The sequence below is a fragment of the Muscardinus avellanarius genome (genome assembly GCF_963383645.1).
Source record: "Muscardinus avellanarius genome assembly, chromosome: 3".
Taxonomy (NCBI): domain Eukaryota; kingdom Metazoa; phylum Chordata; class Mammalia; order Rodentia; family Gliridae; genus Muscardinus; species Muscardinus avellanarius.
In genome coordinates this window covers 65,154,263-65,171,751 of record NC_137788.1, presented here as the reverse complement: position 1 = coordinate 65,171,751, position 17,489 = coordinate 65,154,263, and the positions used below count along the sequence as shown (strand labels likewise).

Here is a 17,489-nt window from a genome sequence, read left to right as displayed (position 1 = left end):
AATTATCTGCTTACTCTTTATAACACTCCATAGAATATGTACCCCATAAAGTGAGGGGGGTTGTTATTTACAGTACTGTGGCTAGTACCACAAGCAGTACCGTGTATACTAAAGGTGCTCTGTAAATATTTGTTGAAGCAATGATAAAATTAATAATTTTATGTTTTTCTTATATCTCTGTTCCCAAACTATCATATTGTATGTGGGTAGAGAATTTTATTATAATCCATTTAATATTTTTTTTGTTTTTTAAGTCAACCCAGGAATATATTATAAACAAATGGTCTTTTGGTGTTAATATTTCAGGTATATTAATGGTCAAATGGTGTTAATATTTCATTGGGGGGCTGAAAAAGCATAAAAATAATGGTAAAATTTAACATTTAGAAAACAGTAAGAACATCTCATTTAACTCTCACAATACTCTATAGGCATTTGTTATTATTTCTATTTCATACATGAAAAAGCAGAAAATAAGAAAAGTGAAATAATTTATCAAAGACATTATAGTCAGCAAATAGCAGAGCTAAATTGAAAGCTAGGTAGAGCTTGTGATCTTAATCTTCCTTTATACTTTCTTCCTAAGCATGACATCTAAATCTATAAGGAATAAAATAATTTACTTATGTTTTATGTAAGATTAAATGCCAGAGATTAGCTTCTGCATACTAGAAAGAAGGTAGAAGTTAAAAGACTCAGTTAAATATGCATTGGCTGTGTGACTTTGGATGGTTAATTAACCAAGTTCAGCCTCAGTTTCTTGAGCCTCGAACTGGGTTGCAGAATTAAGAGACCCATCTAAGATGATGTTTGTACTAAAGCACTACAAATTGTATTTTGCAAAGTAACGTAGTTCGCTTAGTAATCCATTCAAATGGGTGTGCCCTAGGTGTGCACTCTCTGAATCTATGATCAAATGCTTTAACACTTCATTTTAAATAGCGCATAAAGATTCTAGCCTTTTCTTGGCATCTTGTGAGAACACTACGGTGCTTATTAAAAGGTAGAAATCATCAAAATGCCACAGGAGCTGTATAGACTGAACTCATGAATAATTAATGCCAGCATTTTGATGTTCTTCCCCCTCTGCTTTCTTTCCAGGTGGATGGCTCACACTCTTTCCCATCATGTTAAGGTTGGTGGCGGCCTGCCCTGCATCATGTGTGGTATGCACCAAAGATGTAACCCTCTGTCACCAGTTAACCTATATAGTAGGTAATAAAACTAATAACTCTAAAAAGCAGCATTCAGTGTACCTGGAAAATTCATTGCCATGCCTTACATTGTACTGACTATCCTCTGTGCTCAGCCTGGAAGAGGTAACCTTTTAAAGAGCAGGCCTTTTCTGGTGATTAAAGAGACTGGTAGCATTATTTTATTTTCTTGCTCCTAGTGGTCTCAACTGAAATTATTTTAAGACCTTCAGAGGTAATTGATATTTTTATTGCAAAAGAATACATCCTTTCATGCAACTACACACTTAAAAAATAGATCACTTTAATTCTATTCCTGTCCATACTTTGTGTCGATTTGAACCCCACCAACAGCAGAAAGAAATATGAAGGATCAGAAACCTGAACTGCAATTGTTTGGCATTAGTAAGATTAAGTGATGTACTAGTGAAACAGATTATTATCAAAGAGCATCTCATTTTGAAAGTCTGGTCTTTTTTTATTGGTGGTAAATGAGCTGTAGAAATGCTAACAAGATACACTGCCTGTATTCATTACATATTGCTTGCTTAAGTCAACAATTTAATAAGATACCTTATTAACAAATTTGAGGAGAATGTGATTTACATCCTGATATCCAAGAAGAGATTCACAAGCTATACGCTCTGTCAGTGGGAACTTTTCAGAAACAAGCCTGAGTTAAGACAGTAGAAAGGGATAATTTCTTTTAATTCTAAATTACCAAAAATTATATAAATTTGGAACTAGACATCATTATACTTCGACAGGAGAAAGAGGGTTTCAAGGCTAGCTGCTGTGTAGGTGTACACTGTTTCTGATCAGTACTGAAAAAATTTAAGCACTAAACTTCTACCCTTTAAAATGGATTTCTCAACTTCACTGCGTTTTGTGTGTGTTTGTGATCAGAAATAGTTGGTATCTTTAAAAAAGAAATATTTCTCATCTACATGGTGCCACCTCTACATATTCCTCATTTACAGAACGCCACATGTGTGAGGTTGGGTTTCATAAACACAGAGAAGTAAATGGATGACTTGTGAGTAGAGTTTCTGTCTTGTCCTAGACAAGAAGTAATTGACAGAAATAATAGCCTGCTCACTCAGAGTTGACAGGTCCCTGAAAGATTGGGGACCCATAAAAACAAAACTCCTCCATCTCACATCAAAAAAAATGATGAGAGGACCAAAATGCCAAACTGGCTGGAATTAACAGAATTCAAATAATCGATAACAAATGGTGAAAACCAAAACAAAACACTCCTGGTTTCAGCTTGCTTGTGCTGCAGGGATGGGAGCAATTCTTCCAAAAGAAGGCACTCTGAGAATCCTTTGTCTTGTGCATTCTTTTTATCTCTTTGTTTCTCAGCTATGCAGTCTGAGTTTCCTAGGGGAATTGTGATTTGCTTCCCCCATGGCTGGCTGTTCTAATATCACCTGTGGACCTCCCAGGGACAATGGACCCCTCTATCCCTATGACACTGTCACTGGCAGTCAAAACAATTTTAGCATGATAAAGATGTGTTACAATAACTCCTGATTATAATACATCTTTATTGAGTTAAAACGCTCTGATTTCTAATGACAGAGCAGTGATCGCTCTGAGGTGATTATGGTGAAGGGATTTAACAGTGGGAAGCCCTGAGTACCACCTGTCATCACATGATGGACTTCATTGGAGGGAACAGATATAAGACAGGAGGCCAACATGGTCCAGACTATAATGAGAACCCCACTGACAGATCCTCAGGTTGTCTGGAGAGAATATAGATCCTTACCAAGTTGCCAACTTTTAGCCTGGAGCTAAAAAGCAAAAACCCATGCACCTTCTCACCTCCCCCCTTCCTTTATGTTTGAGAGAAAAGATGATAGACTTTACAGAATAAATATACATTGCTAGTGGAAAGCTGTTTAGGAAGCTGAGACTCAAGCTCAGCTCTTTGGTGAATTTATTCAGGGGGCAGAGCTGGAACAGGTCAGTTCACAGCCTCAGAGGGAGGAAGCCCAAAAGGTACCTTCAGAATACCATGGATGTAGATAATCCTAAACGACGGATTAACTTTGACATCTAAAGGAACAGATGGTATTATGTTTCTCAAACAAACATATCATAGGAATCAATAATATAAAAATTCATCTTTATGATAAATAGCCAGCTTTCCCCCTAAAATTACAAATTACAAACCAGAGAATCGTTTTCATTTTGCATATTATTCTTACCCAGACAATGAGATTGTTCACAATGTATTGATTCCCTCCTTTCTACTCTCTGCTCCCCTCCCATCATGTGAATTCTTTTTCTACTCTGTTTTTCTTCCCCACAGCAGCCCCTGTGACCACGAAGGTTTTAGTCATCACTGATGGATATCTCTCCTCTGTAGAGAGTGCGAATCTGTCTCTCTTGGTTAATCTTGCCCTACTCTCCCTGAGCAGAAATGGCATCGAGGATGTTCAGGAAGATGCCTTGTATGGCCTCACAAAGCTGCGGACACTATTGCTTGAACACAACCATATATCCAGTGCTTCTCTGGCCGATCACACTTTCAGCAAGCTTCGCAGCCTGCGGGTGCTGGTGCTGAGCAACAACGCTCTCCGCACCCTGAGAGGGGCCTGGTTCCGAAACACCAGGGGCCTGACCCGACTCCAGCTGGATGGCAATCGGATTACCAATCTCACAGACAGTTCTTTTGGAGGCACGGAGCTTCGCAGTCTCCGGCATCTGGATTTATCTAACAATTTTATTTCCTACATTGAGAAAGATGCCTTCCGGCCCCTGCCTCAACTACAGGAAGTGGACCTTTCCCGGAACAGGTTGGCCCACGTGCCGGATGTTTTCACTCCCCTGAAGCACTTAATCCTTCTGAGCTTAGATAGAAACCAGTGGAGCTGCACTTGTGATCTCCACCCACTGGCCCGCTTTCTAAGAAACTACATTAAGTCTTCTGCTCACACACTCAGGAATGCCAAGGACTTAAGGTGTCAGCCATACACCTCAGAGGTTGCCACTGCAAAGAGCCTGCTGAGACTCTCTGAGACTAACTGTGATTCCAAGGGGCCCAACCTCACCCTGGTTCTAAAAGACAGATGTCCTCTCCTCCTTGGACAGGATGTGGCCCTGCTGACTGTCCTTGGCTTTGCAGGTATAGCAAAGAGAAGTGTGTGCCTTCCCCTTTTCTTGTAAAAATTCCTGAAGTACACTAAATGGTGCCTTCTCAGGAAATGGGAGAAACCTGCCAGGATTATGGAGAGGTTGTCAGTACATGTGAGAGGATGTCAACCGAGTTGGCACAGGTTGCAAGATTCCTGCTTCAGAGAAGCTGTCTAATGTAGAGGAAAGGGCCCTACAATCCAAGATCTCCAGTCCTAGTATGACTAGCATTGTAATACGAGTAAGGGAACTTTTTACTTATATTTCATTTCATTAACCATCCATTTACCAAAGAGTTCTGGAACATTTACATGACACTAGAAGATAGGGATTGAAAAACTTGACGAGACATAGACTCTCTGCTTAAGGCAATGCCATTTGCATTCCTTTCTGTAGACAGAAAGGAATTGTAGACAGTGGGCTTTTCCAAACACATAAGTAGATACTATTATGACAATCACAAACACTGTAGTACTCAGTAGTTAGGTACAAAGAGCTCTGCAGTTGAACTGCCCAGGTGTGTATGAGGACCCAGGGCTCTGCTCTTATAAGCTGTGTGGTTTGAGGCAAGTTATTTAACCTGTAAGTACCTTGGGTTTGGGGATTTTACTCTTCTAGAAAGTCTATTTATGCAACTCTTTCATAAGCTTGGCCTGTTCCTCTCCAAACAAACCAAGAAAAGGATAATATTTAACTCTTTGATTTTTTAAATGATCATTTTAATGCACTGGTTATGATTATATCTTTCTGGATGAATGACGTAAAGTAATGCCATTACCTGAATACCAAAATGCGTGGAATTTCTTGAGTTATTTTGCTTGATGTGTATTTTTTGTCATGCTCTGAAAGCATGGTGAAATCCATCTGTAAGGAACAATGATAATTTGTGTGTGTGTGTGTGTGTGTGTGTGTGTGCGTGTGCATGTGTGTAGCACTCCAAAGCTCAAAGAAGCCAACCAGTGATATCCAGTAGGTACTTATCATTGAGACACACTGGAGGAGAATCTTTAACCTATGAGCAGATTGTGCTTACTCTCATGTCACTGGCTGAGGTATGCCTTTAAGAAAACTTAGATCTTTTATTTTTTTATATTTGCTTTAGTAACTGCCTTAGCCATAACAGTTTAGTCTTCTCTAACAGTTTACTCTTTCAAGACCTAGAACAGCAATACAAAACTTAAACAATATGAACAGCAGTGTTATGATTCGGATTGTAGATGTCCCCCAAAGGATCATATGCTAAAGGCTTAGTCACTAGTCTGTGGTGCTATTAGAAATGCTAGAAGGTTTAGGAGGTGAAGCCTAGTGGAAGAAAGTTGGGTCATTGGCAGCATGCCCTTCAGTTGGTACTGGGACCCTAGTCCCTTCCTCTTGATCTTTGCTTTTATATTGGTGAGAGGTGAGCAGCTTTGATCTACTATGTGCTTGTTGGCATGATGTTCTGCCTTACTTACAGTTCCCAAAATAATAGAGCCATTTGAAAATTGACTGAAACCTCTGAAGCAAAATAAACCTTTCCTCCTTATCAGTTGATTTTCTCAGATATTTTGTCAAAGCAACAGAAAAGTAACATAAGTAGTAACTATTAACACTACAATGACCATTAATTAAACTTTACTATATTAAAGTATTGTATTAAACATATCACATATATTTCTTCATACTGGGTAATATTAATTACCCCCATTTGAAAGAGGAGAACAAGTAAGGCTCAGAGACATTAGAAAATATCCATCAGGAGTTTGAGTCCTGAGCTTTTAGCTGGGCATTGTGGCTCATGCTTGTAATCCCAGCATTTGGGAGGCTGAGACAGGAAGATGGTGGTTCGCAGACAGCCTCAGCTACTTAGTGAGGCTCTCTGCAACTCAGTGAGACCCTGGTTCAAAATAAAGAATAAAAAGTAGGGCTGGAGGTATCTCTCAGAGGTAGAATGGCCCTGGGTTCCATCCCCAGTACAGCAAAAAAAAAGAAAGACATGTTTTTAAATGTTTTTTTTTTTGTAAGCTTAAGCAATTTTATTATTAAAAAGCAGAAAGAAAGAGAAAGCACTACATTAAAGATGCAGTGGAGTAACTTGAAAATAAGTTACTCAATGTTTACTTTTTATGTATTTTTGGCATATAAAAAAACAAATTCTTATATTAAGTAGACCATACTATAGGATCTGGCAATAAAATTGTTATGATCTACTTTTTGCTACTTATTTAAGAAACAGTTGTGCCTTTAAACAGAGATTAAATTATTTAAATATGTTAGATGATACTTACTGAGAGAGTACCTTGTCAACTAAAGTAGGGTTATGATATCTCATGATCTCTAAAGTATACAATATTTAGAGGGTTTTTCCAGATGCTGCTATGTCTTTGCTTAATCTTCTTCTTTAACAATAACAACAGCAATAACAACAACAACAACAAAAACAGCTTTGCCAAACATCATCCCTTTTCTTTCAAATTCAAAACATATCAATATTGTAACAAGTGAGAAGCATGCTATAGCCTGTAGATGAGCCTAGAATTCTGAGGTCATCTCATTCACTGTTCTGATTTCCAGAGGAGGAAACCAACTTACCCAAATTACACAGCAAGTACATGAAATCCTAGGCTTCAAACATGGATATCCTTATTGTGTCTGTATAGACGCAATGTCTTCCTGATCACCATTTTGGGGATTTATAGGAATTGACCAACCGGTGGTTCTATTATCAGAATTGATCAACATAATTACTTCTATTTACTTAAGAATATTCAACCAATATTTCTGGAATAGCTTTTTTATCTTTGTGTGAGAGCTATAGACACTGTTGAACAGGCTTGAATAGGTTTGTTTCCTCATAGAGTTTAATTCTAAAAGATAAGAAGAGACATTGAAAAGGAAAATGAATGAAAGAAAACATTGTACTGTTGTACGTGTTAAGAAACAAAAATTACTAACTGTGATAGATAGGTGGTGGAGATATGACTCAAATGACTGGCTTGAAATCCAAGGTGGCTGAGGATGCCATTTGTCAAGATGCAAAAAAGTGAAGTAAAAATGAAGAGAATCTGCACCTGGGTTTGAGGAACATAGACCCTTGAAGTATTACTCAGGGGACAAGCTATGCCTACCTAGCACATGAAAAGACAGTGCCAGGCTATATTGAAATTAAAGGCCATTCATTTTATTACAGATGTTCATAAAGGGGAGTGATCATTACAAGATGGAACAAATAACCAGCAAAAGCATAAAAAAATTAGAGGTGCTGACTTAGATTTCAAGGGATAAATAGAATTCAAATAGCAGACAGAAAGTATTACAAGCTCACTAAGAATATGCAAAGCTTATGAAGTATGTATGAAGTCTAATGAATCAAAGAGTTTAAAATATAGTGCTTGAATATTGAGAATAATGGGAAAAAAAGACTTGGAAGGGAGGCAATGGCCAAATGGCATTCACTCTTCAATACTGAGGACTTTGGCCTTTTTCTTTGGGGAAGCCAGTGAGCTGTGTGTGGTTTTGGGGAATCTCTAGGGATGATTAAAATATGGCAATCACATGTAGGATCAGTTTATCTTTAAGGGGGTGGAGGTTAGGATATATGAAAATTTAAATCTATTTTCTTTAAGATTAAGAAATAGAAAGTTGGGAATTTAATTGGTTTTCTATAAGCAGAAAAATAATTTTAATGCAGAAATTGGTTTATACTGAATTAATTTTAGTTTTAAAAAGCTTTTTTGTTTCCCACCAAAGAGATTCCAGATGGCATGTGTGTGTGTGTGTGTGTGTGTGTGTGTGTGTGTGTGTGTGTGTGTCCAAATTAGAAAGCAGAACAATATCAGTTAAAATGGCCTCAATTTGGCCTGATATTTTTTGAAATGATGATGGACTTCCCACTCGTTTCAGTGCCCTTTGAGCTATTGACCTTTATGTTTGTTGGCTTCACATTTGGTGATTTATGTCTCTTCCTATGATGTTATCTTTTAATGGTCTCTCTATTTGTCACAGGAGCTGTTGGTCTCACTTGCCTAGGTTTAGTTGTATTTAACTGGAAACTCCAACAAGGCAAAGCAAATGAACACACATCAGAAAACCTTTGTTGCAGAACCTTCGATGAATCCCTGTGTGCTCATGAGGCAAGAAATTACCACGCTAAGGGATACTGTAACTGCCACTTAACTCAGGAAAACGAGATAAAGGTCATGTCCATTGTGGGGTCCAGAACGGAAATGCCACTTTTACAGGAAAACAGCCATCAAGCAACATTGGCCTCCGAGTCCACAGCCCTTGACGGGTCATTTAGAAACTTGAAAGGGAAGGACCATGGGGCAGACAGCACTTTCTCTCGTTTGGATGGTAGATTGCTACAGTCAGGATGTTCAGAGCCTCCTAGGAATAGGGCATTCTTTAATGATGCAGGCTTAGTTACAAGATTTTGTCCAAAAAGAGTTGAAAAGCTAAGGAATCTTAAGCCTGGCGAAGCCCAATCTCAAATCCTGCCACAGCATGTAACAAACACAATAGGTGAGTTTGTCTTGTTTTAGAAAACCTCACTCTGTTTAATTCCCTCTTAAGGAGGATACCTCCTTTAATTTCTTCAATCAGGAAGTGCTATAAAAATCACTGCAGCACCAGTTTATTTCTCTTCTAAAGATCAGAGGATATAAAGACTGTGTGTGTGCGTGTGTGTGTGTGCGTGCTTGGGGTGTATAGGTGGTATACCTCCCCACCCTCAGGAGCTGAGAGTATATCTCCTATCTGCTGAAAGTGTATTGTGAGACCCAATACTTAACAGTGTTAAAAAAGAAAGAAAGAAAGAAAGAAAGAAAGAAAGAAAGAAAGAAAGAAAGAAAGAAGGAAGGAAGGAAGGAAGGAAGGAAGGAAGGAAGGAAGGAAGAAATAGAAGCCTTTTAAATAGCAATAGTGCTATTAAGATTTATGGGAGGGAGAGTATTCGCTTTCATTCCAACATCCTTTGAGCTCTAATGTCAATTCTTCAGTAAGCAACCTTCCCAGAGCATGACATATTAGAAGAATGGACCTTCTAATGTTAGTGATTCATTTCAGGAATGATGTCAAGAAACATACTTTGCTTGCTGAGCTGTCAAGGATGATAACTTCCCAGTTCAGGGAAAGTCAGGACTTAATTCATTGTCCCATGTTGGGAGCCAAGTGAATCTGGCCATGACACCTACCACTGTACATGGGCGATGTCAATATTTAGGAGGAAGCAATGAATTAAATGTCTTCCTTTTTCTTCCTGAATAGTAAAGCGATGCTTTGGATTTTGCTGTAAAAACTTTGACAGCTGCTCTGTAAAGGGGTTCCTGTCACTTATTTGAGTTGGCTTACAACAGAGTTTTCTCTCAGAATATGAATGACAGAGGTGCTATATCAACACATTTTTACCATAGGGTTCTGTTCCTAAGGATGGATTTGGGGACAATTGGATATGAAGAACTGTATGCTATTTTATGTACAGCATAAGGCAGGATGTGGGTTTATCTGACTGCTTTCCTCAAACTCCAGTTCTTGCCAGTAATGGGGGCTGATGATTTGACTCAAGAGAGAGAAGGCCAAGGAAAGAAACATCTGCCACAGAAACCTGAGAAGATTGTTTTTGTTTTGTAAGGAAATAAGCACTTAGTCTTTCAATAGAATCGTGCCTTTGGCAGATGTTTCATTTTAGCTTTTAGCTCTGTCCCTGCCTTAACTTCTCTGTAAAAAATGTCTACACTAAAGAACATGTGGTTCCTTAGCCATGTAGAAACCAGTCCTTTGTTTCACACTGAGAATGTTTGTCAGGTTAATATAATTAATTTTAAGAAGCATCTGAAATGTTGCAGCATGCCAGGCATTGTAGAAGAGCGAGGAAGGGCAGGTACCCGAGGAGAAAACTGCCAAGGCCACACTTGTTCCAGGATAAAAGTCAGAAAGGAGACAATTTCACTGTCTTTTTGCCTCACAACTTGAAAACACAGAATCATAAATTTTCAGGGGTAGAGGGGACTTTAGAGACAATCTAGCCTAATAGTTCCTATTATTTATCTTTGATTTCCAGAACTCTCTGAGAATCTGATAAAAGCTGCAAGTTCATTCCCCTGTATAATTTGTATACTCATATAAAGATCCCATCTAGTCCAGTCTTCTAATACCCAGAGAGTAAGTAGTTTCTCCAAGGTCACCCACAAAGTTGATGGCAGATCTTAGATTATAATTAGATGCTACTCTGGGGCTTTGTTCACTTCTTCCTTTCTTGCACTGAATGGAAATACTTTCTTCTTCCTCTGGATAAAACAATTTTGTGCAACAGGAGAGAGCACATTGATAAGATGTGTGATTTTAAGCTTAATATTCACTGCGGTTAAGAGGATAGAATTTAATGTCAGATAGACCTTGCCACATCATTGAGCTGAAGTGTGAGTGGGGGAAAGCATCAACCTCTCGAAATTTGTTCTTTGTCTATAAATGTTATACAATAATAAGACTTTATAATGGATCATGACTCTTATGAATATCAGATGAGATCACGAATGTATAACATTTAATGCGCTGCCTATTACCATGCTTTCAAGTAATATTATTATATCACTAATATTATTTAAGGTGTATCATAATATTATATTTACCTATACCATTTAAAATCCCAGGGAGAGATTGATTTGACACAAACTAGGATATGTTCCAAAATATCTACTTATTTTATCAAATATTTAATGAACATTATATTGCTTTAAGAAATGAAAAAACGCCGGGCGTGGTGGGAGGCGGAGACAGGAGGATCGCGCAGGTTCGAAGCTAGCAGCGTGCGCTGGCTTAGGAGACCCTGTTTCCAAATAAAAGAGATAGAAGGGCTTCCAGGAACCCCAGTACCACCAAAAAAAAAAAAAAAAAAAAAAAAAAAAAAAAAAAAAAGAAATGAAAAAATGCCTTCTGCTTTTATTGAGCCTACAGGCATCTCTCTTTTTGTTGTATAGGTTATTCTCTAATTGAAATATTAGCAGTATTCAATATTGCAGCCATATTCTTCCTAGAATTTGAGTTCCAAATAGAAAATATGTGCAGCTGGGCGTGGTGGCACACGCTTGTAATCCCAGCATTTGAGAGGCTGAGACAGGAGGATTGAGGTTTGTGGACAGCCTCAGCTACTTAGTGAGGCACTTTGCAACTCAGTGAGACCCTGTTACAAAATAAAGAATAAAAAATAGGGCTGGGAGTGTGGTTCAGTAGTAGAATGCTTCTGGGTTCCATCCTCAGTACTAAAAAAAAAGAAAAGAAAAGAAAAGGAAAGGAAAGAAATAAAAAGAGAAAATGTGCAGGAAAATATGAAATATGATGCCATTTGAAAAGGATTCATATTATTCAGTTTAAACACTAACCTAACCAACAACTAATCTAAAGATGTACAACTACGAATAACATTTATATTTCTGGTTACATCTTTCAAGTCAGCATCACAGCTGACTGAAATGTAGCTACAGAGTGCCGTTATAAACATACCAAACTGCCAAATATCCTTTGTGAGTTTGGTTAAAAATTAGAAATATTCAAAAAGTTGCCACGATTGGAGTAGTCATTTTTGCAGTTTTCCTAAGGTTCTAAGCACCTGTTTTGTTGAAGCAATACAACTCTGCCCAGTGCTAAATTCCTGTATTTATTGTCCAGCAGGTATCAGCAGTGACACATTCAGAAGAAGATATGCAACATCCGCTTCAGCCTTGGCAAGAGAAAGTCTTGAAAAGCATTTAACAAATGAATCATGGCAGCCTCCAGTAGAAAAAAAAGACAATGGCTTACAGCCTCACAGGCAGGGACATTTTATTACAAGCTCATCATCCAAGTCTTGGGAGCCTGAGGAATACTACATACAAAAGAATTTACACAAACATAGATCAAAATATGATGATCCTTGTGGTCTGTTGAAACAGAGCAGGCCTAGGTATTTTCATCCAAACAATTCCCTTATCTGTAAATATGTGCCCTGTGATCAATTTCAAGATTATATGAAAGAAAAGAAGCCAAGTCGTAGAGAACATTCAAAGTCTGAGAAAGAGCAACTCCAATTTGATAGCGCAATAGAAGAATTTCTTATGAGTGAGGCTAACATAGATTTATCGAGGTTATCAACAAAAATCAAGAAAACATATTCCCCCAGAACAGTGAGCTACCCTGATCCCGATTTAGTAGGAAAAAAAAGGTTGGCAAGGTCACCCAAAACATCAGCCCACTGGAAACAGCAGGAAAATGGAAGCACCACCTTGGATGTCAAAAAGTGCAGCAACACTGGGGTGAAAAACAAAGGAGGAAACAGGCTTACTGACTTACAGCTTCCAAAACAGAAGAGAAGCAAACGATTTGATCCTGAAGGAAAATTTAAAGGACGAAATTTAAGGATAAAATTAAATTTACATCCTTTTAGAAAAGTCAGAGTCCATCCAGAAAAATCCTTTCCAGAGCTCTTAAAGAAACATAAACAAGTGTTGTTACCTCCCAAGACATCGCCCAAAACTTCTGAGAAAAAATCCAACATAAACCTTGCGTCTTCTGAAGATTTTCTTCGAGAGCCAGAGAGTAGCAACTATGCTAATCTTACTTCAAAAAAACTGCCTTTAAAACAAGCCTCAAAGCAGATCGTATTTCAGAAAAGAAATACTAAAAGTGCCCCTCCTTTCAGTGCTAGCAACGTGCCTATAGACCACCAGAGCTCTGTAAAGGGCAGTTGCTACCCGAGTGGACCTATTTCTGATGGAAACTCACTGATGTTATCTCAGCCAACACCCAGTGGTGCTGAGCAAAGTTGCTCTTCCTCTCAGTTTTCAACTGAGCAAATGGTAGATGCAACTCAGCTCACACCGGAAGTGCCCAGTTATTTACCAGTTACTTTGCAAAATACAGGGAATCATATTTTACCACTGCAACATTCCAAGGGGGTTGTTGACCAAGACACAACAAAGCCCACGGACCACAATGGGCAGAACAAATCACAGATCAGTAAGCAAAACCAGTTTTCTTCGCATTTCAGGAACCAAACACAAGGGGTAGGCACCTATAAGACTGACACCTGTAAGGAATCCACCTCAGATCAAGATCCAGTTTTATACTACGAAGAGCAAAACTTGAGTCATGACCAACTTGGGAATAAAGAAAAACCACAACCACTGATCACAAAGCCTCAAATAGCACATCAAATTATGGAAAATGGCAATATGGAGAAGCAATCAAATGAGGTGGGGGAAAAATTTCCTAACACAGAAACTTATGATTCCTCTCTTGTTCCCTGGACACAATCCAGAAACAACCTACCACTTTGGATGACAAATTCCATCCCACATCAAAATAGAATCGAGCCTCCCGAAGATACCAGTGCTTCTTTTAGTAGTCAAGCCCTTTGGCAACTAACCAATAGTAGCGAGAAAGGAATCGACAGCACAAGTGCGTTGCCCAGAGATGACAACACCAAAGCACTAGAGATCAAAATAGAAGACAGAGAAGGGGAAAACATACTCTGTAGAAGCAAGGCGAATTCTGGCATGTTAACCTGGACCACACCAATGACCTTGGAAGGCACTGTGAAGGATGGGCAGCACATTAGGGAAAATGAAAAGAGTGATAAGCATGTATTATAGGATTCAAGTTCCTTTCAGGAGATGATTACAGTTAAAGATTTGAATATCATAAGTCCCCACGAAAATCAAAATAGAATACCACACAGGGAAATAGATCCTCAAATTAACAGCAATATGCATGATTTGAGAGAAATTCAAAATATTCAACCAGATAGAAATAACAGTGCACATAGAGGAGTTGAAATGACAGTGCCAACCCGGGAAGTCTCTCTCTCACCAGCAAAAGATACTCGTTTTGAGACAGAAAATGAGGGGTCTCTAATTCTTAGCAGAATAAACGAAGCTGAAAACTCTGCTCTAAAACCTGTCCTGCATCCACCATCTGCTGAATATGCTAACACATCACCTTTAGAAGCAGAGCAAAGTGCAAAATAATGCAAATAATAATCATTTTCTACTTTAGCTCTCCTCAAGAGGACACAGAGCTACTCCCCAACCTTTGAATGCCTTTTCAATGTGTTTTGTGGAGAACAAATTTTCAGCAATTCTTGTTTATCTATAAAACAGAAGTTCACAGTTGAATGTAATACAGATATTGAAGATGGAGCCACAGGATATATTTGATGCAATTAATCTAGCATGCTTTTTTAAGGAATGGCAAAGAAAAGTTTTACCTAGTCCTAGAAACGCAACCAAACATAAAATAAAGCTGCAAACAAATGAAAGACTAATTATGAAAAAAGTATTTTAGTAGATTTACTTCTTTTGTTTATTTTATGGAAGTTGTTATACATGTCTCAGTAAGGAGTATTAAAATATTGCTTTCTACACAGATGATTATATATTATCTGAATCTGATATTTTCCTAATTATGCTATGAAAATAAAAAGAATTAGCTTTATTTACTGTAGTCTAGCAGATATGCATGTTGGTATATTTCACCAGCTTGCAACTATTTTGTTGATAATTGTCCTAGATTATAAGTAGAAGTTTTTAAAACCTGATATTTTTCTGAGGAAAAAAAAATAAGGATTTCCAGCAATAGATTTCTGTAAGATCTGCAGATTCCTGTACATCCACTAGGTGGAGATCTCAGCTTCAATCATTTTAGAAAAACAAACAAGGCTTCAAAATCAACACAATGGAAACTGAACAAAAAGAATTTTAACGAGCTTCATTGACAATTGTCATTAATTTAAGATTTTAAAAACTAACCCATTAACGAGTAGTTTTCAAGGTTTGATCTCTTGAGTTTAGCTTGCCACTATTATTTGGCGTGAGTACTCCTCTTTCTGCACAGGAATTAAATATGCTTATAAATATTAAATTTGAATGCACCAGCACAATAAATATCTTTCATTCAAAGCAACATTTATTTGAAAAATGTAAGAGTACTGGAAAATTGTTATTATTGACACTTTAGCAAAACGTTTAATGCATAGCTTCACTATACTGAACATTATGTTTCATATTTTCCCAAGGTGTTTGTGGGGGGAGGTTAGAAGGAAAACAAAATTCTATCTCTGTATCTGTCTAGGTGTTTGTATCTTTATACCTACATGTGTTATTATAAATCTTGAAGGATTATCAGAAATAATGTAAATATTACTAACATGCTCCATTTACCTTCTTTTTTTCCTTCCTATTCAGAATTGCCAGCGAATAGCATAACTGTCATTTTGAAAGTCTTTGACCTCCTTATGTTCTTATCACCAAGATTTAGAATTCTCTTGCTTTTAACTTTAAGTTCTGCCTCCTCTGCTTGCATTCAACCTCTCTGCCTGGGCTTGACCCCTATGCCATCTGTTTGCCTCCCTTACCCCACTTCATTCTGCTAAACACCTTTAGGGTAAGATCATCTATGTCAACTTCTTGCATGCTAAGTTTATTCAGCAGCTCCCTCCACTCTATAGATCAGGTTGTTTTTTCTTTGTAGCTATCTTTGTTTTAATCTCCAGTTTTCCTTAATCTTGGCTTACAATTATAGAATCATCCGTATGTTTAATTAATCTCCATGTGTCTACCAAGTCTTAAACTCCATGGAGAACACATAGCCATTGAAACCCAAACCTCCATTTCTGGACAGTATATAGTCAGGATTCAACAAATTAACTGTTGGAAGAAAATTAAAATTAGCCTATTGTTTGCTTTTTTTCCATCACTCAGTCTACTAACCTGGTAAAGGCCTGGATCATAATGTAACCGAAGACAGAAGCAGCTCAGCTCTATGATCCTTGTGGATACCAAGGCCAGCCAGGATTCAGGTGACAAAGAAGCCCGGATAATTGCCAGCCAGATGGAGACTGGTTTTCTAATATGCTTTTGCTCCATCTCCTTCCCTGAACTAGAATCTAGACTCTGTATTAATAAAGTTTTCTGCAGAGTGGTACACAATTTCTATTAAGCAATAAATTTGGGGCTATCTATAATATCTTTAATAGTATATTCATTTGGTCCTATTATATTTTCTCTTTCTCATTTCCCAATGTTTGCTTGAGGCATACAATCTACCCATAGAATGCAATGACTTGCTTTTATCTCCAAGTGAAAACTTCCATATTCAAGCATATGTAAGCATAGAGTCAGTTAATTAAAGCAAAAGCGATTCCTTTGATTGTTATTTTATGTTAAACTTGGGTACACATTACTTCCCACAGAGAGAAGGAAATTCTGGATCGAATATTCCACACATTTATCTTGAGAAAATATGCCTGGAGTTTATATTTAAAGAAAAGAAGAGATTTTTTTCCTAACTATTTTAAGTCATTTAACTTTCAAGATAAAAATTTTTGGATATAAAAATCTAGATGTGAATTTGGAGGCATTAATAAGCAACAGTAGTGTTCACCAATTTACTTAAATATTTTTGAGCATCTACAAGGTAATGTTGTGTTTAAAATTTTAGGTTAAAGTTTTATAACAAAATGCTATGAGAGTGCAGTGCAGTGCAGTTGCTAAGAAATTGCTTAAACTAATAATGTTAATCAATAATATTGTGTGTAATAATTATAAGTCGCAGGCAGGCATCTAAGCGGGAAAAGGCTTACAGGAGAATTCCTGGAAAAGCTAAGGGCATCCACCCCTACCTGAGAGCATCTGCCCAACCCAAGGTCGCATACCTTAGATAAGAGACCCTCTTTCAACTGACCTTCTCTCTTGTGACCCTGTTATCTTAAAAACTGGCTGTACAAGTTACCTTATTGGATGGAAGCTGTAAATTCAAAAAGCATCATCAATGATGTAACAGAATGCCTTGCAAAATGTTGTACAACTGCATAAAAATTCTCCCCAAAGGGCAATCCTGGCCCTTGCCGCTTATGTACAGATACATGAGCTTGGGTCCAGGTTCGAACCTGTAATAAAGTGTGGCTTGACGAACTAATAATTGATTATGGGCAGTTATTCTCGCCTGAATAGGTTACAACAGTAAAGCTATCAATGCTGGGTATATAGCAATAAAAACACAACCAAATAAAAAAGCCCCTGCTCTTATGGAACTAATTTTCTGGTAGTGAGAAGATTCTAAACAAATAAATACATAACTCTCACATTGAATGGGCAAAAGAAGAGGTTATTCCCTGAAATACTCAATCTGCATCTTTTTATTCTT

The 17,489-nt window shown here is 37.7% G+C and overlaps 2 protein-coding genes across 2 annotated transcripts in view; one reads left to right on the top strand and one right to left on the bottom strand.

Moving 5' to 3' along the window:
* Positions 1 to 17,489, bottom strand: part of LOC308259630 (serine/threonine-protein kinase TNNI3K) — a gene marked incomplete at both ends in the record, with an annotated part of 287,025 nt that overhangs the window by 63,840 nt on the left and 205,696 nt on the right. The gene's annotated exons all lie outside the window — the stretch shown is intronic.
* LRRC53 (leucine rich repeat containing 53) lies at positions 1,128 to 14,342 on the top strand (the record flags this gene model as incomplete). Its single annotated transcript, XM_080690524.1, is given in 6 exon segments — positions 1,128 to 1,215; positions 3,514 to 4,329; positions 8,322 to 8,837; positions 11,982 to 13,936; positions 13,940 to 14,304; positions 14,306 to 14,342. Coding segments are annotated over 6 exon segments (3,777 nt in total).